General features: G+C 46.4%; 2 protein-coding genes and 1 long non-coding RNA gene across 3 annotated transcripts in view; 1 reads left to right on the top strand and 2 right to left on the bottom strand.

The window, feature by feature from the left end:
• Nucleotides 1-27,039, bottom strand: part of LOC143359913 (40S small subunit processome assembly factor 1) — a 180,998-nt gene that overhangs the window by 38,203 nt on the left and 115,756 nt on the right. The gene's annotated exons all lie outside the window — the stretch shown is intronic.
• On the bottom strand, nt 461-7,784 carry LOC143359909 (polycomb group protein Pc). Its single transcript, XM_076798281.1, has 5 exons — nt 5,713-7,784; nt 4,406-4,449; nt 4,196-4,319; nt 3,665-4,084; nt 461-3,500 (listed from the first exon to the last, which is right to left on the bottom strand). The coding sequence occupies exons 1-5, from the start codon at nt 5,770-5,772 to the stop codon at nt 2,874-2,876; spliced, it is 1,275 nt and encodes a 424-aa protein (XP_076654396.1). The 5' UTR covers nt 5,773-7,784; the 3' UTR covers nt 461-2,873.
• On the top strand, nt 7,108-15,011 carry LOC143359917 (uncharacterized). The gene is made up of 2 exons (XR_013083182.1): nt 7,108-7,239; nt 14,886-15,011. It is a non-coding gene; the product is annotated as an uncharacterized LOC143359917 (long non-coding RNA).

Below are 27,039 nucleotides of genomic sequence, written 5' to 3'. Positions count from 1 at the left end.
GAAATACGAACTGAAAACTTACGTTAAGAGACTATTCAAACATCTTTTTCAAATGCTAATCATCATTTGTTGCAATCATATTTATAAATGACTTTGTATCCACAGATAAGGTGTAAGAATAGATTGCCCGCCTTCGTGGTGTAAATCGGCTACATTACCGACATAGAAATCAAAAGGCTGATTGTAGCGTCCTCATTGTCAGTCTTCTCATGGGCGGCAATTCCAACAGTATTCATTGACGTAGTATTGGAAGGCAAAGGAATTATATTAGCATAAATCACTGTAAATTGTTGCCGAAAGATTTGGGCGGATTAATATTTAAAAATAATAATTTTATTCCGCTTTTATTGTACACATCGCTATATAATAGAAAGAAACGTAAGGAAAGAAAATGTAGGCTTGGAGGGTACAAATTCGGTGTCGAATGGATTGAAAACAAGAAGTACTGTACGCAAGCGAAGTTCAAGTAAAGATTTTATTGAAATATAAGGAATCTGTACCAGACAGAACTAAAATTACCGTTGAATTTGGTACTACCGGGGTTCACATATCGTATATGCCTGCGTAATCGCTGAGTAATCTTCATTATTTTTTTTCCTCCCACGTGTGTATCGTTATAAGTAGTCTGAATATTCTATAAGTACAGAAACAATATCGAAGGTACGCGCACAGTCTATCTCAAAAGTTCTAAAGCTAAGAAGGATCTCCTCTAGACCTGCAGTTGCGGTTTACAAAGTTTACACGTACAACTTAAAAAGGGGTGTATGGGGGGAGGGGGTTGTTTCTTCACTTCGGTTTCTATTTACAATAACTGAACCGGTCTAAAGCTACGCGGTCCTTTCGCTCCGTTATCATAGAGTGTTTAAGTTTCTTCACTATGTACAATTTTTACAAGTATACCTCTCGCCTCTCAAATATACAGCATTACATTACAACAATTTAAACGTGCACTCGGCCCCGTGCGGTTCACGTTCCCGCACGGAGCCGCGACCTAATCGTACACAAATAGCCCCATCATCGAAAAAGATAAATCGCTATTTCTCTTATCGCGTTGCTGACAATCGGTTGTACACACTATACAAAATATTTAAGCGTGGTTTCATGGAATACTTCGTTTTTTTTTTCGTTTGTTTCGTCTTGCTCACGATCAGCGCGATTCAAATACTCGAAATCATAGGAGAAACGTTTTCTTAACGGGACGCATTTGCATACACAGTCTAATAATACTATACTAAGAGAACGTAAAAATCTAAACACGATTTTTTTTGTTTATATTAGTTACAATAAATAAGCAACGTATATGTTCGATAAGATTTTACATTTACATTAATTAACTATATCACGGATTTTTTTTACTGGTTCTGAATGTGCACGCGAACTGGGTACGGTGCGTAGTCGTTTAAAAATTAGAAACGATGCTTTCCGAGTTTACGGCGTGTGTTTTTTAGGTATTCCATAAGAGATTAGAATTCGGTTGTTGTACTCGGTTTTCTGTTCAAAGATGACCGTTCGAGGTAGGAACATCTATTTGGTGACACACTCGACAGACAACCCATCTATTAAATAAAATGGTTCTCTAGATATGCATAAAGATTCTTTGATACCGTTGAAATCGGATCGCGCGCAGCGTTCTTACTAATATTCTGCCTCTCGCACTCGCTCTCTCTCTTTCACACACACACATACTCGTTCCGCGTCTTATCATGGGGCACTTCACGCACAGACAGTCCCTTACATACAAATAAGAACAGCCGACGGTATAAAAAAAATGCAACAGCAGCTAACATTAAATAACACAAAATCAATTCATAACAAAACCGGAAACCGATACAAAAACATGTTCACAATGGTTTGTAAAGTCATCGCGTGCCATGCGAATCAACGAGCATGCACCCACATGAAACTTGTGATGCTATACAACAACCTGACGAAATCAATGAGCGTGTACGCCTCTAAACGAATCTAAGATCTACGAACGAATGATATACCCTTTTGTGACGCGTGATTACTCGCTAAGAGAAAAGAAAAAGAAAAAAAAAAAAGAAAATTGAAATATTCACCAGTAAATACAATGATAATATCATAATGCTGAGAAATACGTCGCCAGGATAATAACGTTCATTTCTTTTTCTATTCTTTGAAAAAATTCATTCTCGCTTTCTCTCTCGTGTTCTCTTTCTCTCATATTTTTCTGTTCCTTTCAAATTCGCTTCTACGAAGCAGTTTAGATTATACTAAAAACGAATTAGAAAAATATTTCTTTCCAGATCTGTACTATTTACCATAGCAAAGTTCGAAATTAATTTACTAATTTATACACTGTTTCCTTTGCAGAATTCTAGTAGAAGCGGAAATGCAATTAATAAGAAAACGTATTTGCCCTCTCTAATTGTTCTTTTCAGATCTTTTTTTTTTTTTTTTAGTACAGAGTAAAGGTTTATCAAGCGTTTGTTTGTTTGTTTGTTTTAACGTTCAAGTGTATATCACACGACGTGAACCATGATGTATCGTTTCCATGAGAAATTGTCTCGCGACGATTAGTCTTCATCCTTTCATATCGTTGATTTACACTGTCTTCAAGAAAATTCACGGCCATCGACATCTTCGAGTCGATATTGTCTGCAATTCCGTTCGGAACGGCACAATACCGGCAACTGAGCAGTAAAACTTTTCTGTGAATACTATATTACCCTCAATCTTTCGTATCGACCACAATGCCTGTCCGTTTGTTTTTCTTTTTAAGAAAAGTTTTAATCGCCTGGTACAGTGATTGTATCCTCGGCTTACCACTCGACGTGTGAAAATAATTTATATGTACAAGTAGTTCGAATCTTAGTTCATATTATTATTGTAACGTTCCTAGTCACAGAACGTTAATAGATATCGCTCTTGGGATCCCTCTCCCGGAAGAATCCTTTTTCAGTCTTACACTCCCTGATGGTAACGGTTTTCAGATTCACCGTGACGTCCGTAATGAACACCTGATCGGCGACCGGATTCCTCGCGTGCCAGTAATCCGTACCAGGACTGGACAGAGGGACATACATGTCCGTCTTCGTGATCTCCGTTTGCTTCAGACTCGACGTGTTGTTGTTGTTGTTATTATTGTTGTTGTTATTGTTATTATTATGGTTGTTATTATGACTATGGTGTCCATTCACGACGGGCGTTAACCTGTTGTTGTTCGTGTAAGAGTCTGTGGGACTGGGCGATTTGTGACCGTTTGCGTCGACCGTCACGGCTCCGTTCGACTTCTCCTGTTTTTGTTCCGACAAATGCCTCTTTTTGGTAGGCTGCTCCAGAGGCGTGTCTATCTGAGGCGATAGAGGTGCTGGCGGTGCACGAGGCAGCGAGGGTGGAGGACCGTGAGGCACGTCCGCTTCAGGACGCTTTTTATCCTGCACCGCTGGAGCCGGTGTCGTCGGTACTGCGGGTAGCGGTTCTTCCGGCGTCGATTTCACGCTGGACGACGACGGCCTCCTACCATTAATTTTGTGACTCTGAAATGCATACATGACAATGTTAAAACTCCATCTATTCTCACGGCACACAGCGTGCCGTGCCAGCCCGCTAACGACTTTCATACAGGATATTTGAACTTCGGAAAACCGCGGAACTTCAAAGCTAACGGAAACGTATTTGCGTTCGACAAATAAATACTCACGTGATAAGTAGGGGACGTAGGATTCAGAGGTAACAATCGAGGAATCTTATTCGGCGGTGGACTCCCGCTGCCGCTACTAGGACTGCTTGTGGTGATAGTGACACCGATTTTCCCAGACTCCTTGCTGAGAACCTCGGCTTTCCTCTTCGTACCCGTTGGCTCCTTTCTTGGTAACAAAGGACTGTCTACGCTACTGTTGGAACTGTCCGAGTCGACGCTGAACGCGGATGCCGATAATTCCGGAGCGATCGGCGATTCGTGTCCGTCGAGCGAACTCGGAAGTGTATCCTCGTCGGGTGCCACGGGATTCAAGCGAGTAGCCGACGTGCTACCGGTAGTGGATTCGTCTTGACTGTCCTCTCCAACCCTTTCATCCCCACCGGGTTCTTCCTCGACGACCAGATTAGCAAGGACTTGCTCCTACACGAACGAAAATACACATTTCAACATCTTTCTCGTGACTGATTTCTACGTAACGCTGTTCATTTGCGACAGTGTTAATTCAGAGTACAACGGAAAATGTCCTCGTACATTGTATCTGGCATCCCTCCGCCTGGGTCTCCTCGACGCCACATCCCCACCCTTTTGACTTTCTTCGTATAATTCAATTAACCTCACGTCTAAAATATTCTCTTCCGGTTCCCACGTGTTGTATCTGAAACCAGGAAGAAAGTTGTATTCGCGTTCCCTCCGGATCCGAACGCTATTCGCGAGCTCGTCGCATTTTTATCCTCGACTTACTTTTTACTCCATCCTTTCCATTTTACGAAATACTCCACCTTGCCCTGCGAACATCAAACGGTTTGCTTAGAAACATTCGTTGCGTACAAAAATTGCATCGCGCGAGCTAAACAGTCCCGGCGTACCAGATTTTAACAGGCTAGTGCAACTTATCATCCACCCTGTACAATTACAACGAATACCGAAGCGTCTGCTCGATAATTACACGGTGACCAATTGCAATAATGAATTCCGAATGACCTTAGACTCGCTCCAGATTCGCTCCGATAAGAAAGTATCGAAGTACTTGTCACAGGAATGATTTTTATTTCGTCGCCGAATTTAAAAGCCGACTCTCACGGAGTTTCGATGGTTGCAGCGTTCGAAGTCTAGGGGATCGTGAAAATTCGATTCGGCTGCGCGTTTCAACCGTGAATTTCATCGGCCCGAACCTGTGCGCGCGTGACATACATTACAAGCGCATCGGGACGCGAGGAGGCAGACGACTCCAATTTCTACGCGTACATAACCTATAAAACCGGCGGAATAAAAAAAGGGGGGGGGGTGCGAGAGGGGGGTTGGCGCCAGTCGTCGTTAAGCGAGTACGTGTCGGAATCGAGCCGATCGCAAAGATCCGTTTCGCGCGTCTGCGTCAAACCAGCGGATCTTCGAATCCATCTGGTCGCGCACGGTCGATAAAACGGGCGGCGTTGACTTCTGCGAGAGCATCGGATACGGCTCACCTATTGGCCGTCGGCCAGCGAACGAAAGCGTGCCGACCGGTCGCGGTGCGCAGCCAGTGTGACAGTTGAAAAACAATGACATAACTGTGCAGAGCTATAGGACAATATTGGTTGATCACGCATGAGCCGGTCGCAGCTGTGTCTCGCGTGTTCCACGCCGATTCGCAACGTTGTCGTCGTCGTAACTACCGAAAAATCGCCGGCGCCCGGTGTTACCGCGAACCTAGTATACCCTAATGTTTCAGAAACGTCCGCGGCTCTGGTTTACAATTCGGAGTACAGTCGCGTGAGTGGCTTGGAATGTGGTTGTCGGTGACACTTCCGAGACGGACACGAGGAATGTTGGAACTTGGGTAAAATTGTATTGTGTCAGAAGAAAGCATGTCCGTTCGCGTTCGACGGGAGACATCGGGAAGCATCGTAATACGATAGAAATCGCTGCGGGAGGGGCAGGAATGGATCGGACGATAGGTGGGAAAGAGAAAGAGATCGCGAAGAGGGGAGATAGCGGCAACGGCGCATAGACAAACAGAATCCGTGTTGTGGCGCTACCTGACGGTGACGGTTCGCATTACTTTTACTTACCCGCTTTTCCCTCTTCTTCGTAATCCGTTCCGCAGCGTAAACTCTGTCACCCAGATCCATGATCCTTTTAATCCTTGCACGTTAGACGTACGTTAGATCCGTTGGTGTACTCGCGAGAACAACGATGTATGTCACTGGCAGACCGCACGGGGCAACGTAACAACATATGTACCGACACTGGATTCGGCCACGATACTTTCAACAATCGGGATGACACGGGTAACAAAAACACTGAAAACCAGCGGCGTTGTTTCACCGAAACCGGAACAAGCAGGCGTCGATTTCACTGGAACCCTGTGTTGTCGCGAAGAACGTTGTCACGGCACGGAATACGACGGCCACGTGTTTTCGAAGGGCGATCAATTCGATCGCATCCTCGACGCGCGAAACATTCCCGATGACGATCATGTGAAACGGAACGCCGAGACGGCACGTGTTGTCTCGTGCACGAGAATACTCGGCATCGCTCGATGTTTTCCGCACTGATCGGTGTCGACCGACGACGGTGATTAGAGTGGCTGCTATTTCAGCGGCGAGGCGGCAATGCGACCGATGTTTTTTGAAAGGCCAGTAGTCGCGGTAAGACCGGCGAACACGAGCGAAGTCGGCGTACACGCACGTCCCATCGGGAAGGGAATTTCAAGCGGCACAGTTTGCGCGCCGCGGGTTCTTCACTCGTGTGTTCACCGCACAATAATCCCGCGTACGATTATGGTCGAGTATTGACGGGCCGCCGGGCCGTTCGATCGCAGTATCGCCCGTTTTGCGGATTCGTGCGAGAAGTTTCGTGTGTCTGTGTTGGCCGGCAACACGTTTTCTGCTTCTGCTGGTGCTGGTGCTGCTGCTGCTGCTCCCTTCGTGCGAGATCGGGGCTCTCTCGTGACGTCAGCGATTCCCCCTCACCTCGTAAACACCAAACATGGCCGTCGTACGGATATACGCTGGTCGAGTGCGTCCCAAGCTGATGGTGAAAACTAACGTCGATACAGCCACCAGAGTCCCGTGGAACCGCGGAAGACACGCGAAAAGACGTTTCCAGTTCTCCTATTTACCAGACAGCTTCTATATACGAGATTATTCCAAAACTGGAGCGATCGACTCGCAGCGTCTAGCACATTCTGCGGATCGAGGCCGACTAGAGCCGAGGTCTGCCGAACTCCCCTTGCAAGCTTAGTGGACTCGCCCGACCCGCTCGAGGTTAGGAGAGGAGGGGGTAACAGTAGAGAAAGAGCACTAAAGGGGGAGGCAGAAGCTCTCAACGGTACGTGCGCCGCACGCGAGTGAGAGAGAGGGAGAGAGAGAGAAAGAGAAAGAGAGATGGAAGGCAAAAGAAGGAGAGCGTGATTGAGTGACCGAGGACGAGAAGGGCAGGGAGAAGAGGGAGAGAAGAGCAAGCGCAATGGAGGTAGAAAAGAGAGACGGCGCGACCAGGAGCGCCGTCCTCGGAACAAGAAAGCTGCCTGCCTGCTTGCCTGCCTGCCTGACTGCCGCCTGCCTGCTAGCCAGCCACCCCAAGTTCCCTTCTAGGTACGTGTATGCGTGTATTTGTGTGCGAGAGCAGTCGATGCGACGTTGCCAGCTCTATTTCGTCGATAGCATCGCACCAAATGTCACTGGCGTACTACCGATAAATTCCAGAATTCACTGCGCCCCACTATCGGTCACGGTATACCGTTAACAATCGAAACGACGATCGATCCTTGCGGTTCGCCGCGCACAAACACCGAATATTATCCACACCGTTCCGATGAGTCGGAGTGTACGGCTTTTGCTGTAGGTTCGCGCCCACGATCTGGCAACACTGTATCCTCTTGCGACGTACTGTCACACACTACACAACACACTACCGCCACGGCATCGGTACTGCCGCATACGATGCTTTTACAGTAAACAAGACGCTCGACAGAGATTATTCGACGTGATCACGAAATACGGTGTTACGATGATACACGGGTGTATATCGAACAGGAGCGGACGCGGAACGGAGCGCGTCGCAGTAAAAACGGGCGGCGCTCCTCTCGTTGAAAACGTGTGCAACCTCAACGGATCCCGAAACGAGAGTGTCCTCTCCCGTGCTGACGAACACACAGGGAGAACGGTCGGCCGATGGAAAAGGAGAGGGATAGAAAAGGAGTGAGAGAGCCAGCCCGATGGGGAGCTTGCTCTTCTCCGTCCTTCGGCGTAAATAGCAGGATAAAAAAGCCACGACGGTGGCACCCGATTGGTGGGATTCCCGAGGCGCTACCAACGCTCCGAACCACGCTCGCCGAGTCGACCAATAGGCGAGTGGCACGGCCCACGTCGGTTCCCCTCGACTCGTCCGGAAGGCGGGATTACGGACACAGTCGTCGGTCGACGGTTCGGTTCGAGGTCCCCATTGCCGTGCCGCGCGCGTCCCTGCATTCCCCTCGACGCGAGCCTTTCCGTTTTGCCGCAACTTTCCCCCTCTGTCTGTTAAAACAGAGACAGACTCGCTTCTCTCCCCCTTTACCATTCGCCTCTTCCCCTCGTATAGCGAACCCGAATAGCGGAGCGCTACCGTGGCACTGGTCTCTCCGTCACGTCTCTCTCCTTCTCTCTCTCTTTCTCTTGAACGCCCACGGGTGTGTAAAGTCGTATATACTGTGTATGCGAGCGTAGGGCGGGCACATGGGTGAGGGGACCGAGAGGAGAATATGTATATGTATCTCTTATACATGTATATACGTAGGTATACATAGGAGCGCACATCGTCACAACCATTTCCCCTCTCCGTACCCGCGTCGGCGGTGGCCGACCACCGTCGGTATTGAAATATCCTGGCCCTGGAGAGCCAAGCAGTCGTGCGGCGATGCCGCTTCTCTTTATAACCACTACGCCGTGCACCGAGACCGATCTTCCTCTCCCTTTGCTTTTTTCCCCACCCTTTCTCGTTCCACGCACCCTTCCCCTTTCTCCGTTTCTTTATCTACGTTTTCCGCCCTTCTCCCTCCATCCTGCGCTCCCTTCTCCCTTTACTCCCGTACCCCCGGTAACGTTTCGCGATCGCGTCGTCTCTCTTTCCCGATGTTCCCTTGCTCGGACGGTTCGGTACGGAATAGGAGAGTTGCGTACCCTCTTCCGAGAGAGTTTCTATTCCCCTTCCCCTCTCTCTCTCTCTCTCTGTCTCTCTGGCGCGCGCACTCTTTCTCTCTTTTGCATCCAACCAGAGAGAGTGTCTCGCCTCCCTTTAAAGCGCAAATCAGTTGTCGCTCGAAACGCTGCGCAACCCTACGGCCGACGCACAAAAGCAAAAAATGCGAGTGTGCGTAGCGCCGTTCGGTTTCTCGGTCCGCGCGCGGCATTGCGCAACCATGGAATATACAAAGCCAACGTAGATGGCGTGCCACGGGCACGCAGCTTATGGCATGTCCCCTCCTTTTCCTTCTTTTCTCCGCATAAGTAATGCCCTCCTTTGTTCTTCCGTCGTCATCGTTGCTGGTGCAGTTCGCGCCTCCGAAATAACCTCCTTGATCTCTTCTCTATGCATGCATTTAGGGCTGTTTGGTCTTCGGGCGACGCGTAACTGGACTTTGAACGATTAGGATGACAAATTTGCGGACGCAACAATCCGATTTACATAACCGTGTATTCCGCGATTCTGTTGCTTCGTTTCAGTTACGTCGTTTAACGCGTTAAAAGTCGATGTTTAATGTCGTCCGTCCAGAAACGCAATGCACACAATAATCGTTGATAGATATCGTACTAGGACTGTTTCAGGTTTAGAATACGATATCTGTTACGCAATGCAAAATATTAGCTGCATTCGTATCGTCGCTCGTTACCATGATTGAAACTTCGATCACGCCAACCGCGGGAGTTACGCGAAATCAGCGAAGTTGCCACTCTTTGCATCGATATCATGGATCATTCGGATGCGAGCTCATCTTGGAAAACAACATTCTATGGCTCGCACGATGTCGGTAGTACCGTCGAAATGGGGACCGTTTCTATGGCATCAGGAAGTAGATATGATTCTATAAAACAAACGTAGTGTGTTATAACAAGACGCGGTTGATCTGTTTGAAAACAACTTGGAAAATATATACATAGATGCCAGTAGATATGGACGCTATATCAGTTAGGTATGTATCTCAATTTCGTCGATAGATCTGGATCTTCCGACAAAGTTTTCCAATGCTTCTGGGATAATAACAGCTTCATTTCCGTGACAACTGTCGTCTTTCATTTCTTGAATGAATGCCTGTACTTGTCACGCGCAATTTATGCAATGGCACGCAATTCTATTTTAGTGGCTACAGTTGATTTCTTACGTTCATAAGGTTGCACGCACGAGAAACGTCGCTGGTCAAAAGCCGTCGCAAGAATGGCAATTTTAAATCGGCTGCCCCTTAATGGGACGCCTATGTAGGGTTGAGGGGGCGCACGGTAGCAGTATAGTGATCGAGAGATGGCGGCAAGTTAATTAACCCTCGGACTCCTGCGAGTTCTAGGCCTATATCATTTCCGACCCACGCCAATATTTCATTATAATTTACTCTCGATATAAGGCGCTGGCTAGGGACCGGTTTTCGTCGTATTTCGGACGAAGAAGAAGAAGAGGGGATAGCGATTTTCTTGACTGAAATAAAATTTTACATATTGGCGGTCGCTCGAGCTTATTCCCACCGCTACGGGTCACGAATGACTCCGGCATAGCATACGGAGTGTTAACTGTGATAAGCAAGGGCGAGCGCTCATGAAACGGTAGCGAAAGAGACCGAAAGATACGGGGAGAACGATCAGGCCACTGATTCGTGTTTCTCATTATGCGGGCCGTCCATCGTGGAGATGGTAACGTCGAAAGCAGGGCGTGGCGCCTTCGACGTGGACCCAAGCTGAATGCCACGTCGTTTATCCCCAAAAATTCGCTATCGAGAATCGGAACCACTCCGGTAGCGCGAGGCATTCTCTTGTGGATCCCTAGAATGCCGTGAATCTGTACCGTGCCAGATCCGCGAGCAATCCGATTCCCCGAACCCATTTCTCCTACGTATGAGATTAAAAAGACGTTTTATAGGTTATGAAATGTACAGCGACTTTGCATAGACTCGCCAACTGTAATTAATAGCGAAGACCTTCGAATATAAACTATCCAGATGCCTTCTCCACTACAAAAATCGGTACTGGTAATTTAGGAATCATCCTGTATTACGGGTCTTCCGTAATATGGTAGTTGTCTTCGAACTGATCAGAAATGATCAGTAGCGTTGATAAATTAAGCACAGCATTAGGAATATTATTCTAAACGCTGTATCGAAGTTTATCGATCGGAAACTCTGCTGAATTGATCCGAGCATAACCCCAATATCGTCAGCGCGCGTCACATACTTCCAATGTCCCAATTTGAATGTATATGTAACCGTACGCCATGAACTACTTCGTAACATGGTAAATAAGACGCGGACCAGATTTGCAAACTATCTTTCTTTTATATAAGCAAAAATAAAATAAAAAATAATCGATTATTCGATTATCGATTATTCGACGTTCTTGATAAAATAATCGACAAATACGAAATTCGTTCAGCTCCATGGAAACGGAATAATCGTTGCGAGTAGCGGTGCGCGCGACAAGTATCGATTGTATCGCTGTTAGATCTTCGCCTATCGAAATGGGTTACGTATCGAATCGAGATTGCCAACGGTCGTTCCAGCGGTCATAATTGGCGCGGTTTATACGGGCGCGTGGCATGCGCCTGTGTAAACGTTGCGGTTAACAAATTGTTTATAACGGATTCTCGCGTTAATAAGGAAGCTGTCGGAAAGCGTGCACGCTGTGGATTCGATCGCGCGAAAGAGTATGGCAGGCGGGGTACGCTAATCCGGTTCGTCGTAGCATGCGGCGCGTTGAAAATTGACAGAGGTAATCAACTATCATGTTTATATTTGAAACCTTCATAGAAGCGTTCCTAGATAGCTATTACAGACGTAAGTAATGCTATTAAAACCAATCAACAAGTATTAACTGTACCTGGATGCCACACCTGCCGGTGAAAAGTTCCTATTAAAATTCATTTACCGATTCTATTATGTTCGTTTTATACAGTGGACATTTTCCAGTATCTCCACACAGAGTGTGTTACTGGAGAAAGCACATTATTGAGATTAAATTAATTTAAACGCCACCTGTAACCGATGTTTTGAAAAATACGTTTTGGCAGAAATATGCGCAGATACAATGCTGCAAAAAATCATGTATAATTTTACCGCCTCTATCTGCCCGGTCATTGTTAACCATTCTTTTTTTTTATTACGAATACATTTATCTTCGAAAATTCTTTTACATCTCGTACTTTCATTGTTTACAGAAGAAATTTACAAGCCATAGAGGAGAATGCGAAGTCCAATTGAAGAAGCGATGTACGCTGCATAATGGCAACGTTGGCATATCGACTTTGGACGTTTGTACATAATAGTTTATGCAAAACTAAACGTATTCTAGAGTTTTGAGAACGTTTCGGTGTCACCTTCGAGAGTACGGAATCAAAGATATAGGTTGCCGCGGAAAAATTTCAATCGTAATCTTTGCAGAGAGTTTTGCAAGGTTACTGCAATGTCGAACAGGTATCATCATGTACTCTGTTCTATATCTTGCAACTTTCGTTGGAAACAATTTTTCTTGTCATCTGTAATTTTCGAGGAATTGTGTTCAGAAAACGGGCTTTTCAATGCGCTGCGCGAGAGACAGACCAACAGCCGGGAGTTCGCGCAGCATCCAGGTTGGCAAAAGTGACCATATAATATCTCGGGAACCAATGGCGTTATCAACGTGAAACATTCCACGTATTGTTCCTTGTCATGTTTCATGCTTATTTATCCAAGTCTCGTTTCTAATTGACGAGCGCCTGCTGAGATAATTGGCATTTCCAGTCGGAGCGATGGAGGCGTCTCCGGTCCCGTTTTTTCGGTCATACACGGCACATATCTCGACACAATGCACGTTGATGTTTTGCGATCATATCAGTTTTATCATATTTCTCAAAAACCAGCAAAATCCATCTTAGAAATAATTCTAATGACACGTTTCGAACTTTTACCGGCATTACTCTCGATTACTCGTGTTCTACATCGTTGGCGATGGAGATTCGAATTTCAACCAATCACAGGGCCGGTTCAAGTTATTCCTGGTTTCGACAGTTTTTGTTAGACGCTCCGTCTGACCGTTTTATTTACGGCGAAGTACGAATTCCCGATTTTTTGTATGACCGCGTGCATTTTATCATTTACGACTGCATTACGGATGCATTTTCGGTTTATGCAAGTGTGCAGATGCCGGAAACTAAATTTAATGGAACGCTCTGTCAAAGTATCTTTGGTTTTGTAACATGATATAGAGAAGTCTATATTCTGCGATCTATCACGGGACTAATCATTTGTTTGACCCGTTTCTAGGATTCTCAAAATATGCAGCCGCTCTCATTGTTTCTTCGTTTTCTTCAATTTTGGTCTCGTTTATTAAAACGCTTATTTAGCTCGATACTGAAATGTTTAAACGTGTTTCACGGGTACTCCGATGACCCGAAATATTTCAAGCAGTAGAAGCAATTTAGATTTTCTATTTCGACACGACGATGCACCGTCTCGATTAATTTTTGAAAAGATTCCAAACATTTTCGGTTCAGAAATTTTCAAATATTAACCACTCCTGCTCCAGAAAAGAAAATCGTTGGACTTTCGTTTGCATCATCGTTCCCTTCGATTTTCTCGTTATCTCACAGAATGATGTAATGTTACGTCAGCGGGAATCAGTCATAGATTGCGGGAAACCGCATAATTGAATGCTAGGCTTTCGTTCGATGAAGTTCTTGCGATTAAGCTTTCAAACGTTTGCGCCTTTACAAATCCATTTATACGCTAACGAACTGGGGGGGAGCAAGTATTTTCTCCGTTTCGGAACAATCGCGTATGCCAACGCGACGCTCGCAGTCGTCGAAGCAACAAATTCGAATCAAGTTTTATACAAAACTGTACGCATCTCTGTTCTTCTGACAATATTTCTGTACTTCCGTAGGTATCCCGAATTGTCGAGAGAAAGGTTGATCTTGTTCAGACCACGTTGAAGCCAGCGAGCAATTGTGAAACCTTGGAGCGTCTCGAAGCAGGAATCGCAGTTGTATGCGGCACATAAGAATGATTCAGTACCGATTCGTTTCCGGGCCCCGATTATCCATCGAATCTCGATTTAACCGGACCGCCTCGGTCCCGATTAAGTCGTTTAACCGGGCTCTCCCGGTGCACTTTCATCGAAACAATACGCACGCGCGCGCATTTTACAGTCAAAGGGAACCTCATTAAATCTCTTCCTGCCGGAGCGTACAAAGCGTACTGAAAGTTTTTTTATCCCTCTCCGCGGCACAGCGTATTAAAACGTTTCAATACCATCTGGTGGAAGTGCAACGGCCGTGGGACTCGTGCTATAATTTCGGCCGAAATCGCTATGGCAAACGCGCAAATGAATATGTACCCGTTAAGCTACGATGCGAGGATTAACCTTTCAATCTTTTTAGTTTGCTCCGCAACTATTTAATGCTTTTCACGCCAAACAGAGGCATCAATTAACCCTCGGACGGCAGGTGATTTTAACAACAGTGGTTTCACGAAAAATGATCAAGTTGCTCAGTGATTCCGCCTAAATCCTAATCTTCCAAGTACCGGTAAGGGCGCTTTTCCCATTCCTTTTTCCACGCTCGCGTGTGCGGCGGCCGCATAAAATTCTAATAACGTGACTTAACAACCTTTCAGAGTTAAGCCACCGGAAACATCGTGAAAAATTTCCATTGCCACTGCGTGCTGCCATTTTGAAACTTCTAATTAAGATATCCCACCTCGAGCGAGCGGATCCGAACTTCGTCCGATTGAGAGAACCGATAAGGAAACCGGGGGCCGGTGGTAGCACCCTTCTCGCCGTGTTCCTCGAGGTCGCGTATATCATAGGCGCATAAACTTCTAGTCATACAACGTAAAAACGTCTCGCATTCCGGTCCCGGTCCCGCTTTCGTGCAACGAGCGAGTAGCTGTACGTCTTCGTCGGAATTGCAACATGGTAACGCGTTCCCGAGCAAGGCCGCCGTAACGAAAGGGTTAACGAAGGGTCGCGCCTCGACAACGAGCCATTTTGCCATGAACATAACGCGACCCCCCGTTTCGTTTCAGGTGGTATCTGGATCGCGATAGCGGTCAGGGTTCGCCGCGTGTGATCGAGTGGCACTCCTTTGGCAGCGATTCGTCAAGTACGCTCGCAGACACCCGGTAGACGAGCACCTACCCACGTAAGTTCGATTATTAATTCAGCGGCGCGGCGCAGAGGCTTGGCGCAATGCACCGAGCTCTTTATACGGAGCGGCGAGCCGCTCTTCGTGCGAGCTTGTGTCCGTGTGTACACAGCCAAGAGAAAGAGAGAGGAAGAGAGGAAGAGGAGAACGGGAAATAGAGGAACAGAGGGAGAGAGAGAGAGAGAGAGAGAGAGAGAGAGAGAGAGAGAAGCCGGTGTGTGCGAGGCGTGTGCACACGCGGCGACTCGCCGTGATGTTACAGCCGAACGACCGAGCGTACGTCGCCGCGTTATCGGGCCCGTGTTATCGCGCAAACTCCTCTCGGCGGCGCTTAAACGAGCCTCGCTGCCTCGCGCGGATCGCCGCTCTGCTCTCCCACGTACGCTGAAAATCCGCTCGACAGCCTCTGCTGATTAGCCGACGGGAATCGTCTTCGGCTCTTTCCTTCGAGATTTCTCTACATTCCAAGTCTTGGACACACAGTTCTAGTTACAGTCTTCGGTCGTTTCATTCAATCTTCTTCTACCTTCCGAGTTTTGTAAATGTGCCTTATTCCGGCCCCCACCCAGTAGCGAGCCTTCCTGAAAATAAATTGCTTAAACGTATGCGCTATCTACCAACAAACTCCTATACATTTGAATCAGCACAATGGTCAGCCTATTCCTCAAGTTCGATGCAGACCTTCATGTCTTCGTACGAAAAATTAAATGGCTGACTACTGGAACAGTTACCTTAGATGCAGACTGTAGAAAAATTAAGGAAAACAAGAATAGATGTAAATTTGGTAAAAATCTTTGTTTTACCGACTTCTGTATGCGCAAGGTGCTGTAAACATCCGCTGTCCAGTTTTGGCATCGAAGCTGAAGACGAGGACAAAGATCGTAGCTTTATTATAGCGTGTATAGTGAAATGTTCGCGCGTGTATCTCGATTCGTCATATTTTGTAGGCTAAACTTCAATTACGTAACGCGTTGAGCGTGAGCCATCGTTGGCTTTTCTGGTCACGTAGTTTTGGTACTGTACTAGGTATAGGATGAAACTCAGTATCATCTTGGTAGTCAATATTGTTGTAGTATTTTACACGTATTCGTGGATCACGAAAGCCGTGGATCATCGATGGCTCTGGTCAAATTGACGCTGCAGCTAGCGTGTTAACTATGAAACGTCATTGCTTATCTTACTATAGAAACAGAATTACGAAAGTTATACAACTACCTTTGGTTTCTTCTATATTGTTATAACGGGTCATTACTTCGATCGGTTTTCACGGAGATCTCTGGAAATTTCAGGGAACTCGTGAGATCGTGACCACCATTTTTACGGGCCGATCTATCGTCCTAATCCGTTTCTGCTGAAAGAGAGAAAGGAAATTGTTATTGAAAATTTCCTCATCCAGTTGCTATACCAAAATTTGCAGAAACTCAGCTTCGGTCCTAGTTGGTAACGAGCACTGCAATAACGCGCGCTTCCAAAGTTCACGAAATGTCCACGTGATTCGAAATAATGTTTCGTATCTGATTGGTTCGGAAGATCATTTAAAACTCGGGGAACAGCACCGCACAGTCGTTAGTACAGTAGTTAGGCTTTTATTACAGTAACATTTTCGTTCCGTGATTAAACGCTACTATACTCGGACTGTGAGTACGTTAAACGAGTGGAGCATTGATTACAGCGAAAGACGGGTAAAAATTATAATGACGCCGACTAGTTAACGATTTGAATATTTCCTCGTTCTTCTGTTGCTCAAAAACCAACGGCGCCTATCCCATAATGCCATCATTTCGATAATTCGAGTACCGTTTTCATGTAATTGCCCTAGATGCATATTTCCTTGTTCAATTGCTAGTAACCGTCAGCGGAAGAAACAAGTTTGCGTTTATTCAGATCCTCTAAATCGGTCTGTGCGCACGCAAGCCTACTCGGCCGCAGCCCCGTACTCATAGCTGCGTTTCCACAATAATATATCTGTAATTAGTGTTGCAGAATGTGAATTAACGCTTTCCGGTTGTTTCCAATTGTACGCGAACGGCATCTAATAGAACAGTGCATGTACCATTTCGTTAATAACTTAAAAACCGTGTTTTTTACATCACGGGGGAGATATAGTTCCTCTAAATCGATCATGTCTCCAAAAATGGACGAGAGAACCTTCGATCTTCCATTGCTTCGGCAAGTCTTTCGATTCTCTATCGTTTGGATAATTCGTTATCTTTACAACGTGCTCATTCCAGCTATATGTTTAAAATAAAGTTCGAGTAGAAGAATCACACGTGTACATTCGCTTAGACAAAAATTTAAAGATACAGTGACTATTACGATAAATGTCCATCCTATCTTTGAAACGAATATACCGTGCGATGGAAGTGATCGAAACGGAGTGAACATTTGTTTCCTCGCAATTGTGCAGTGTACCGTTTATGCGACGCCTTCCTTAAGATTCGCTTAACATCAATTTAATCTCCTCCAGGCAATAAAACGAGATTGTTCCGGCAAAATTTGAAAAGTTTCAAGAACGAAGTGTGAAGAACTTCGCCTGATATAACCGAGTGCACTGCAGACGAGAAAATGAAGCGAACCTCGGAAACAATTGAAGAGTACCTCGAGAGTTTGCGGTTCGGGGTTTCCGAATAAAAATCCCGAGGTGACACGCGGTTAGAAGTGCGAGGCGGCTTTCGGGCGGCACCTGAAATTTACGAATGTCGAAAACGGCTGCTGGCTGGCAGCTAGCCTCGCTCGGCGACGCGTGGGAGGAAGTCGAGGACGTTCCTTTTTGTTGTACGAAGAATGTCGCGTGAGCACACGCGCGCGCGCGCGCACACACACGGGCGAGCGCGATGGTGCTGGCGCGCGTGATTGTATGCACGATAAATAGAGACAATGTGCGGCGACGCGCGATAAATACCGTTCCATCGTATCAGCGTCGAAGGGACGGCGCACTTGCTCGATTTTGAAGTACACTTCCCGCTCATCGTCAACGGGCAGATGCTTCTTCGCAATGCCGGATATCATCGCGATAGCCTTTACCCGGCCAAGCTGAATTTTCATGCGGCAGCAAAATTTACACTTTGCCGTAGCAAAGCCCGTCCACGTATACCAATTTTCATAGTACTCTCGTAATTGCAATTTCTTTACGATCTTCTTCTTATTTCTTGTTTTATCTCAGCTGAGATATAGATCACGACCGATTCAATTTTGTTAATTTCCCGCAGGACAACATTTCGAAGATGAAGAATTCGGTTCACGGAGTACACTCAACGCGTGAAAAAGTGGATACATCTCTGCGTGAAACTTTCGAAAGCACTGAAAAATAGTATCGGTTCTAGATTAATGATGTATACATCCTTCACCGCGATCATGATTCCACTGCCAAATAGATAGTCCTGCAATTCTCGGGTCGGCGAGCAGCAATTGATGCAGGCTGGCCGATTCTGATCCAATCGGTGCGTTTCCACCGAGTCGCTGATTAATTCCGTGCACGTACAGTCGATTCATGATGGCCGCTAGTAATTATTAATCATTTGGATTTTGCGTGATAATCGAAATCTATAAATCCGTATCACTCGTTCGAGAAACAGCCGAGTGAAGTTAGAGCCGTCTCTACTGCCCGAACTCCTTTGCTAATCGCGTTCCCTTAGCTTATGTCGATTGCAAATTGGTTTACTCATTTTTTTTACACGATGTTATCCCTATTTTCAATCGATATTTCTATTCTACATATTCGAGAACTGTTCGTATTTCAAAGCAGACATATTTTTTCGTTGCAGCAACAGCGCATACGATGCGAACGACTGCGGATTTTATACACTCATGTTAGAAATGGGTAATCTCAAATAATAAAAATATTACAAGAATCTAAGCGTTTCGATACACGTCTTGCAACTGAATAAAATCACTAAAGAGAGAGATAAATTCCTGCTTGGTTCTTATATCATGCAATTAACGCGAACGATCCTCACTTTGCATAATGATCCGCGGGTCTAGTAATAAATTTTGTACCGCTATAATGTCGGCGTTCGTTACATGATTAAGTCAAGCTTGCCGGAGTCGTTCTCTAGGCTCCCTATCTTATTCATTACGCAAATCGCGTTTATTGACTGGGAATAATTTCGATCGAGCCGGCCAATGAATTATCGACGATGATCAGATGAAGTGTCAATTAGACGAGTGAAACGGTCGCAAATTATACGTGTCCGCGCGGCGGCACGAGGTTTTCTTGCTCCCTGCTTGGAAGCGAGGTCCCCTCGGCTCATCTCAGGTACGTTCTGGCAGGAGCCAGAGGCGGCCTGCGACTTGTTGCTCGACTTTCAGCCCGGCCCGGTGGGTCCTACCATTTTGTTAGCTGGCAGGTTCTCGGGCCTTCCCTCGGACTCGGAACACGTCCCTGCACGAATACGGCAGACCGGCTTCACGCTGCACCTATATTTCCTGTCGCTTCGACTCGGTCTACTCTCCACCCCCATTTTCTACGCTGTTCGCAAACTCCCCTTCGGCCGCGTGCATCGAAAATCACTGTATCGGCCGGTCAGCACTCCGGTCGAGATTTAGAGATCAGTGGTGTTTAGACGTGCGTAAACAATTTAGTTTAGGCACAAGGTTCCTTGTTTGATCGCGCGTCGTCAAGCGCCGAAATTCGACCCCCTGTTTATCTCCCGAGACTGTCGACTTATAGACATAGCGCCACTTTTGTACAGGCAGTTATTATTACCACCTAGTTTATGGGAAATAAAGTCTTGTTTGACATGGCACTTGCATCTCTGTCCTTCCCGTCGAGGGAAGGAGGTCCCTCGGGTGTTGTAGTAACAACTATAGTCGTCGCTCCACGTGCAATCTGATCAACTACGAGCAATCTGGACAAATAGAAATTGGTAATAGATCAGATTTCTTAGTCTCCTTGGTTGGGCTGCGCTGATTGCGCTGTAACATTTTTATGTACCCTTGTAGAGAAACTAGAAGAAATCGGTACCATGATATATGTAAAGTATACATGGTATTTACTGAAGAAACAACAAATGAGTGGCAGTAGCTGAAGTATTAGACAGTCTTCGTTCGGTTACAAGCAAGATTCGATGGGAATATTCTTTTGGACTAATTGCCACAGACTCGGTTTGATGGAAAATTTGTTTCCTCTATTAAAAGCCGTTCTCGAATATCCAATTTTAGTTGTCTAAATGATTCACGTTAGAATCTTCGATTTTGGAGTAGGGTGTTATTCGTTTCAGTTTAAACTTAGGTCTCCTAGCTTCCCGATTTCCAGGCGATTGAACGAACAATCGAATTAAATGTCAATAAATTTTTGTGGTTGCGTCGAACTTTTCGGTTCCTCGTCTTCTAGTTCTGAATGACTTTATTTCCGTAGCGAACGGAAACGGAAAGACGAGACAAGGGAAGAAGGGAAAAGACGAAAGTTTTGCCGCTGTTATGGATCGTAGATTATTCATTAACGCACGGTTGCTCCTCCGTCCCGTTGACAGATTAAAATAATCCGTCCGGCTAAAAAATGCCGGGCGAAGTATTCCTCGCCGTTAGCCAAATCGAGTCTCCTATTCTCGAAGCTCTTATTTATAGGGGATTGGTGGCTTCAGGTGCCACTTTCGGCATTCCAATTCAATCTGCATAAGGTAAATGACCTTCTTATCGACCACGAAATCGATGCGATTGTTTTACAAGTTAGGTTGGCGATAAAGCAACGTCGACGGGCTTACTGGGATTGATAACGGCCAAACGGGTCGTTTTACCGGTAGCGATAATAAACAATACAGGAAAATATTCGGTGGAGAAGACAGTTCTGTTTACGGAGTGGTCAAGTTAATATTCTTGTTAACGGATTGAGAATAACCTGACCGCGTGGACGATGTTAACGGAACGCTCGGCGCGTAACGCTCGGTTTCTAACGCTCGCTCGCGATTGATAAAACCGCGCACGGGCTTTCTACGTCTTAAATTTCACGTATCCTAGCGCACGGTGGCCGTGGCGGTCTTTACGGGCCGTTCTATTTTCGATTTCGAGCCGTAAACCCGCGTAAATCCGCCACACCCTCCTTTTGTTCGCGGACAGAAACCGCGGCGCGCGTTGATTTACGTCCTCCTTAAACACAAACAGGCCCTCGGTTAAGCGCGATTAATCGATCCAGCCGCTCGTTAAAGCCTACCCGATCTCTCCACGGATCAAGGGAATCGGGCTTCGATCTGTACGCCTCGATAATGCTCGATCTTTAACCCAGCTCGATTTTTCCCGCGTTACGATCCAATTTTCTCGATTATCCGTTTCCTACCCGGTCACGGATCGTCGTTCGACAATATTTCACGAAAAAGTATTGTTAACAACGGAGAGAAATCGATATTTTGCGAGGCTGCGGCACTCCGACCCTCTTCCCAGAAAATCGCTCTAACTCCGAGACGGTTCGCCGGATCGCGACGAAATTCGAAAGTTAGGACGGCGAAATGGTAAGGATTAGGACGCAAAAAGAATCGTTCCGATATCTCGAACGGAAGCGGAGATACGAGAGGTCGGTTTTCGATCTGCGCGTGGACGCACGGAATCGCGTACCGTGTCTGCGCAGGTTGCCTGCCTCTCTCGAGCCCAGTGGAACTTTCCATGACACGAGACCCGACGACCTCGACGTTAGTATCGATATCTCGAGGTGAGATCATCGGTGTTCGATCGATTCTCGCGAGCCGCCGGCTTTTCGCGAATTAGGCTGCTCACTTTCTTCGAAACTCGGTTTAACGAACCGTCAGCTCTCGACGATTTAAAACAGAACAAAGTAAACCGCTCTCGACGATTTAAAACAGAACAAAGTAAACCGCTCTCGACGCTGTCCTCTTTTCTAATTCCGACGTCTCTTCGACGATCTCTCGAAACGTTAAACCCTTCAATCCCTTTATTAAAAGTTACATCTATTCCGCAGAACAGTTGTTTCTATCTAGATGACAAAACACCGTCAGGTTCTCGTAACTTTTTCCGCAGGAAATGCACGGCGCATTCGACTTCTGCGTGCGAATTCAACCTCATAAACCTCGGCCCAATAAAACACAGGGCTAACGAGTTCCTAGAAAATTCCAGGGGCTTTTATACCCTACTACCGACAAATTCTTATTCCCTCCGACTTCGAAAGTTCGCAAACTGATCCACGAAAACTGGTTGCCGCGTAACGACACGCTTATTATAGCGGGACACTAAATTCCCGAGATATCGCCGAACCCTTTTGTGCTAGTTTCAACTCGGCGAACTTCTTCGCAATGTCTTGTCTTCGATTCCGATAGCCTGCGAGCCGATTCATGGAAATAGGAGCGTTCTTTACGAAATACCGACGCTTTTGTCCCGCTTTTGAAACGAGCCTTTGTCGGGAACGCCTGCGTCTCGACGCCGGCGTTTTGCGAACGGGCGGATGTATTTGTTGATAAAATTGATATCTGCGGGCAGATCCGCGGGTTCGGCGATTGGCATCGAGGCGTCGTGGGCAGAGAAGCATCGCGTTTCCCCATAGAATTACGAAGACCAATCGGCGTCTCTGCCGGCGCGGCGAGCCGCTTCCGCTCGAGGCACCGGCCGGCTTCTTCTCTCCGCTTCTCGCTTCTCTCCTCTCTTTTCTCCTCTCTCCGTTTCTCCGTTCCGCGGACGCCTCGCCTTTACGAGACCACCGCGCCGATGCGATTCCGCGTCGTGCTCGCCTCTTTGCCCGCGTACGCAGCCGAGGAACCTGTTTCGGACGCGTTACCGCTACCACCGAATTAACGCCGCCCGATTCCTGAAATCCCGTCGAGCCTCGTTCGATCCGCGGTCTTCGGGGTCGGAGAACCTTTCGTTCTTTCATCCCCGACGGGTCCGCTCGAGACAGTCTCGTTCGCCGCATACCTGCCCCGTAACTTACAGGCGCGTCTCCTCCCTTCGACGGCCGCAAAAGGCACCCTTTTCGGGGAGGCGACGTTGCAACATCACGACTTCCAAATAGAAGAGATAGCGAGAGAGACGTAGCGCGTGGCTGAGCGAGAGGCAAAGAGAGACAGAGAGAGAGAGAGAGGGGGGCTAGGAGACATAAAGTAAAAAGAAGAGAGAGAGAGAGAGAGAGGGATGGAGACCATACACCCACCCCGGACGATAATTCCCGTCACCATGGAAACACCCCCAAGGCGTCCCTGTGCCAGTCCACCCCCGCACCCTACAAACACCACCAGCTAACCCTCCCTGGCTTCTCTGTCTCCTCGTCCACCGGCGGCCCCCCTCCTGGAACCCCCCTTTCGCGAGTCCACCAGGAACTCGTATCGATCCGCAGACGAGAGTTCGAGGTCCTACGTATTCTACGGGGAGAGTGTTACTGACAACAGGATCGTCCAAAGCTTTCCCTCTCGCTCCGGCCCGTTCGGCCCGCGGCCTCTCCGTTCATCTTTCCGCGTCCTTTCCTCTTCTCGCGATCCCCTACCGCGCGTGCACGAAACGAGCCTTCACCCTTCGCGACCCCCTTTTCTCGGTTTCGGAATCGCGGGTTATTGGATCTCCCGGTTTGCGACCCTGGACCTTGTCTCCCGGTGTTTACACGGGATTCCGGGATACGGAATCGCGGGTTTGCGCCGCATTGCTCACGGCGAACCTGTTCAATCCGGAGGCCTCGTCTCGCGCGGTATTTTTAGAGTTTCGCTCTCGACTATCGGCCGCGACGCGGAACGTCTCTCCCTTTAATTCTTCCCTCGCTCGATAGGGTCGCTCTTCCGGCCGCGACCTTGAGGAATTTCTGGCCCGAACGCGTCCGGGTGACGTTCGAGGCGAGGTGACGCGGCACCGCGATTGGTTTTTGCGGATCGAGGGAATCGATCGAGGACGCTCGCGATGGATCCTCGCGGAGAGAGGAGAGGAGAGCGGGCCCTCGGCCCGATCGAACAGAGATTCAGTAAAAGCCAGCTCTCTCGCTGGAAAGCCGCACGGCCCGCGCCGCGTAACAAGATCTAACCCCTACCTCTCGTTTATTCCCTCCTCCCCGCCGGATCCCCCGGCCGGTGCCCCCTTCTGATTACTCTCTTTCCGTTCCTCTTTCTATCTTTACCCGAGTAGCGGGATTCTAGTACAGTCGGCCGGCTCCGGTCGCTCTCGTTCCTCCTGGCCCGGCGCGGTTGCACCAGCTTCGCACCGCCGCGCGACCAGTCGCCGATGCACCGAGCGCATTCCGCGATTGATTGCCACTACATCCCTCCCCAATCATTTATGTTATTAGGACGTCGCGTCGCGTTAAACCCTTGTACCAGTCAGACTCGGGATCGAGGTGTCCAACAGAATTTACTAAATATTTACAGTCAGTCAAATAAGTAATCCGTACGCTCTTAAGAATCGCATAACTTTGTCAATATTGGACTATACTACTTGGATGTTTTTGAGAAGTTACAACAATTGGATCACTACATAAAGCGAAGAAAATCTTTTACTTGACCAGTTAACTGTGTTTGACGAGTATACTCGTCATGAAGAAATGGCAATATTTTGTGTCGTGACGAGTATACTCGACAAAATAGCTATTATTCGAACGGCGGTTAATTTTTGCGACGCAACTTAGGTACACATATTTTTCAAAGAGATCGTAACAGGTAACTGGTTAAATTGCGATTGGTCGAAAGTGCGGAGAAAATACTAAAAGTTGTATTTTGCAACTTTTTTATGTGGAGTTACATGGAGAATGTAGAAAGTACGATTTGTAGATCTGTGTGAATTGTACATGTTCTGAGAATTTCATGAAAATCGGTGAACGTTGCAATGAACTGCAGATGTTCCAAAATGATCACGTAAGGGCGAAATTCCCTGAGAAGGCCAAAATTCTGCGACTTTTGCCCTTAAGTTTTCAGCGTTAAATGTTTGTAGCTCAGTGCAATGTTGACCGATTTGGGTGAAATATTCAGAATATGTATAATTGATACAGATGTACAAAACGTACTTTTTAAATTTTTAATATAAGCCCGCATAAGAAAGTTGCAAAATACAACTTGTAGTACTTTCTCTGTAATTCCGACCAATTGCAATTTTAATCAAACATTTTTCTCACGTTATGTAGTGATCCAATTGTCCTAACTTTTGAAAAAAATTCAAGTAGTATAGTCCGATATTGACAAAGTTATGCGATTTTCAAGAGCGTACGGATACTTATTGGACTGACTGTATGTTGCCAAATTCCCATTGGAGAATGCATAGGCATTGTTCTTCTAAGAAATTGTAGAGGTCGAAGAAGTTCTAATCGGTGCGCAACAAATCGTAGAAAGGGTTAAGTAGGTAGGAAAAGGGAGTATGATGTGGAAGCTAAGCAAAAATTGATGATTGTACGTCTTATTTAAGGTTTTATGATTCGTTATATAATTATAAGTTAATACTTTAGTTTTTGGTACATAGTTTGAGCAATGTTTCAATACAAATTTTAAAAATAAACTTAAGGAAAAGCCATCTTATCCCTACCACGGCGTATAACAGGCTATCAAAAATGGGCGAATATGCTCCCTCTAAATATTTGCGTAATGAGTGCAAATATGAATTTCTTCTAAATAATTTTCATTAATGATGGAGTACCCCATCTTGGCTCAAACTATCGTTTTCCAGAGACAGAGAGAATGATTCTAAAATAAAGAAATATTGCAATTTTTAATATCGTACATCAAAGTAGATGAAGATCACAATATAACAAAAATAATTGACCTGCCGTTTTTAAACGTGTATTTATTATGAATCTTGTCAGAACACAAACTGAACAAAAAACCTGTGCCACACACACATTTCCACCAACGATCTGACTGTTACAACACAAAATGGCTTCCTTTTGGTACGTTCGACAAGTGTCTAGCATTTTTCGAATGTCATTTATTTGCGATAGGCCATCTTACCTCGCTACCCCATCATTGCCCCCCTCCCCTTGTATTATATTATGATACACTGGATCCTCCTAGCCCGCGGTGTTGCACCAGCTTCGCGCGTTGCAACGAGTTACCGATGCACCGAGCATTCCGTGATTGATCGGTATTACGGGCCCCCGCCAATAACGGGGCCCCTCTATGAAATCTCTCGTCCAGTTTGGTGCGCGTCCCCAAGTCTTATTAGGTCTGGCCGGCCCTCGCGACTCTTCGATGCTTCATTGTTCGTTTTTCGGTCGAGATTGAAACGACACGCTCCGCTGCATATTTTGAGGTCGGGGGGTAAGAGTCGGTGATGCAATCCGCCGGCCGCGTGCCTTCAGAAACTCTGCTCGGGGCGGCGGATTCGGGATTCTTTTCGAATCGTATGCAAATGATTCTGCAGACCACCTTTTTTTACCTTGGCTACCTTATACTTGGAAGTTGTTGGGTTTCTACTTCTGCGATTTTTGATATTCGAGAAAGTAGGAGTTAACGATGGCATTTTGTAAGTGTGTGACTCTAGCGAGGTCTACGGGGCACTAAACACATGCCTATTCTACGTTACTTTAGAAAAATAACGAAAATGTGGCTACCCAAATTTTTGGCCATTTCTTTTACAATATATACCCAAAGAAATTAATTGGGGGACTGATTTCTCGTTCGTGCGTCTGTACAATTTTGATAATTGTGAATTAAGAATTCCAGAACCTAGTGTTAAAAGGGATAGACTTTTGGAGTTTCCTTAAAGTTGCATGCAGGTTATTTTATCGCACAACTTTTTGAGAGTTCCACTGATCATGCTCCAGTAGAGTCCTCGTCAGATCTTTCATCATTAGTCACTTGGAATTGAATCTAGATTTCAACGACAACTGGCGATCACCAGAAGGAAAAGTAAAATCGTCAGACCACGAGCGAGACGCGTGCAATTCATTTTTAGCCCGAAGAGATTATCACGTACGAGAGATATCATTTCAGCCTGTTTTTAAACACTTCTGCAAAGCCTGTAAAGGTTAAATTTGAACGATAAACAAATAGTCTTTCGGTTCGACTTGCATACAGTGAAGGATAGATCTGTTTTAATAAACTTGACTGGAAATCTTCGTTACGAGTTCCGCATGTTCGTGGAAGCAGACTATGTAAATTCGTGCGAATTTTCAGAGATAAATTCGCTGAAAC

This window comes from Halictus rubicundus, chromosome 12 (genome assembly GCF_050948215.1).
Source record: "Halictus rubicundus isolate RS-2024b chromosome 12, iyHalRubi1_principal, whole genome shotgun sequence".
NCBI classification, from domain to species: domain Eukaryota; kingdom Metazoa; phylum Arthropoda; class Insecta; order Hymenoptera; family Halictidae; genus Halictus; species Halictus rubicundus.
This window is presented reverse-complemented; position numbering and strand designations above follow the sequence as displayed.

Coding starts and splice junctions, on each gene's coding strand:
- LOC143359909 (XM_076798281.1), bottom strand. CDS start 5,772: ATGGATCTGGGTGACAGAGTTTACGCTGCGGAACGGATTACGAAGAAG. Junction 4,450..5,712: donor CGAAGAAGAGGGAAAAGCGG/GTAAGTAAAAGT, acceptor TGATGTTCGCAG/GGCAAGGTGGAGTATTTCGT. Junction 4,320..4,405: donor TGGAAAGGATGGAGTAAAAA/GTAAGTCGAGGA, acceptor TCCTGGTTTCAG/ATACAACACGTGGGAACCGG.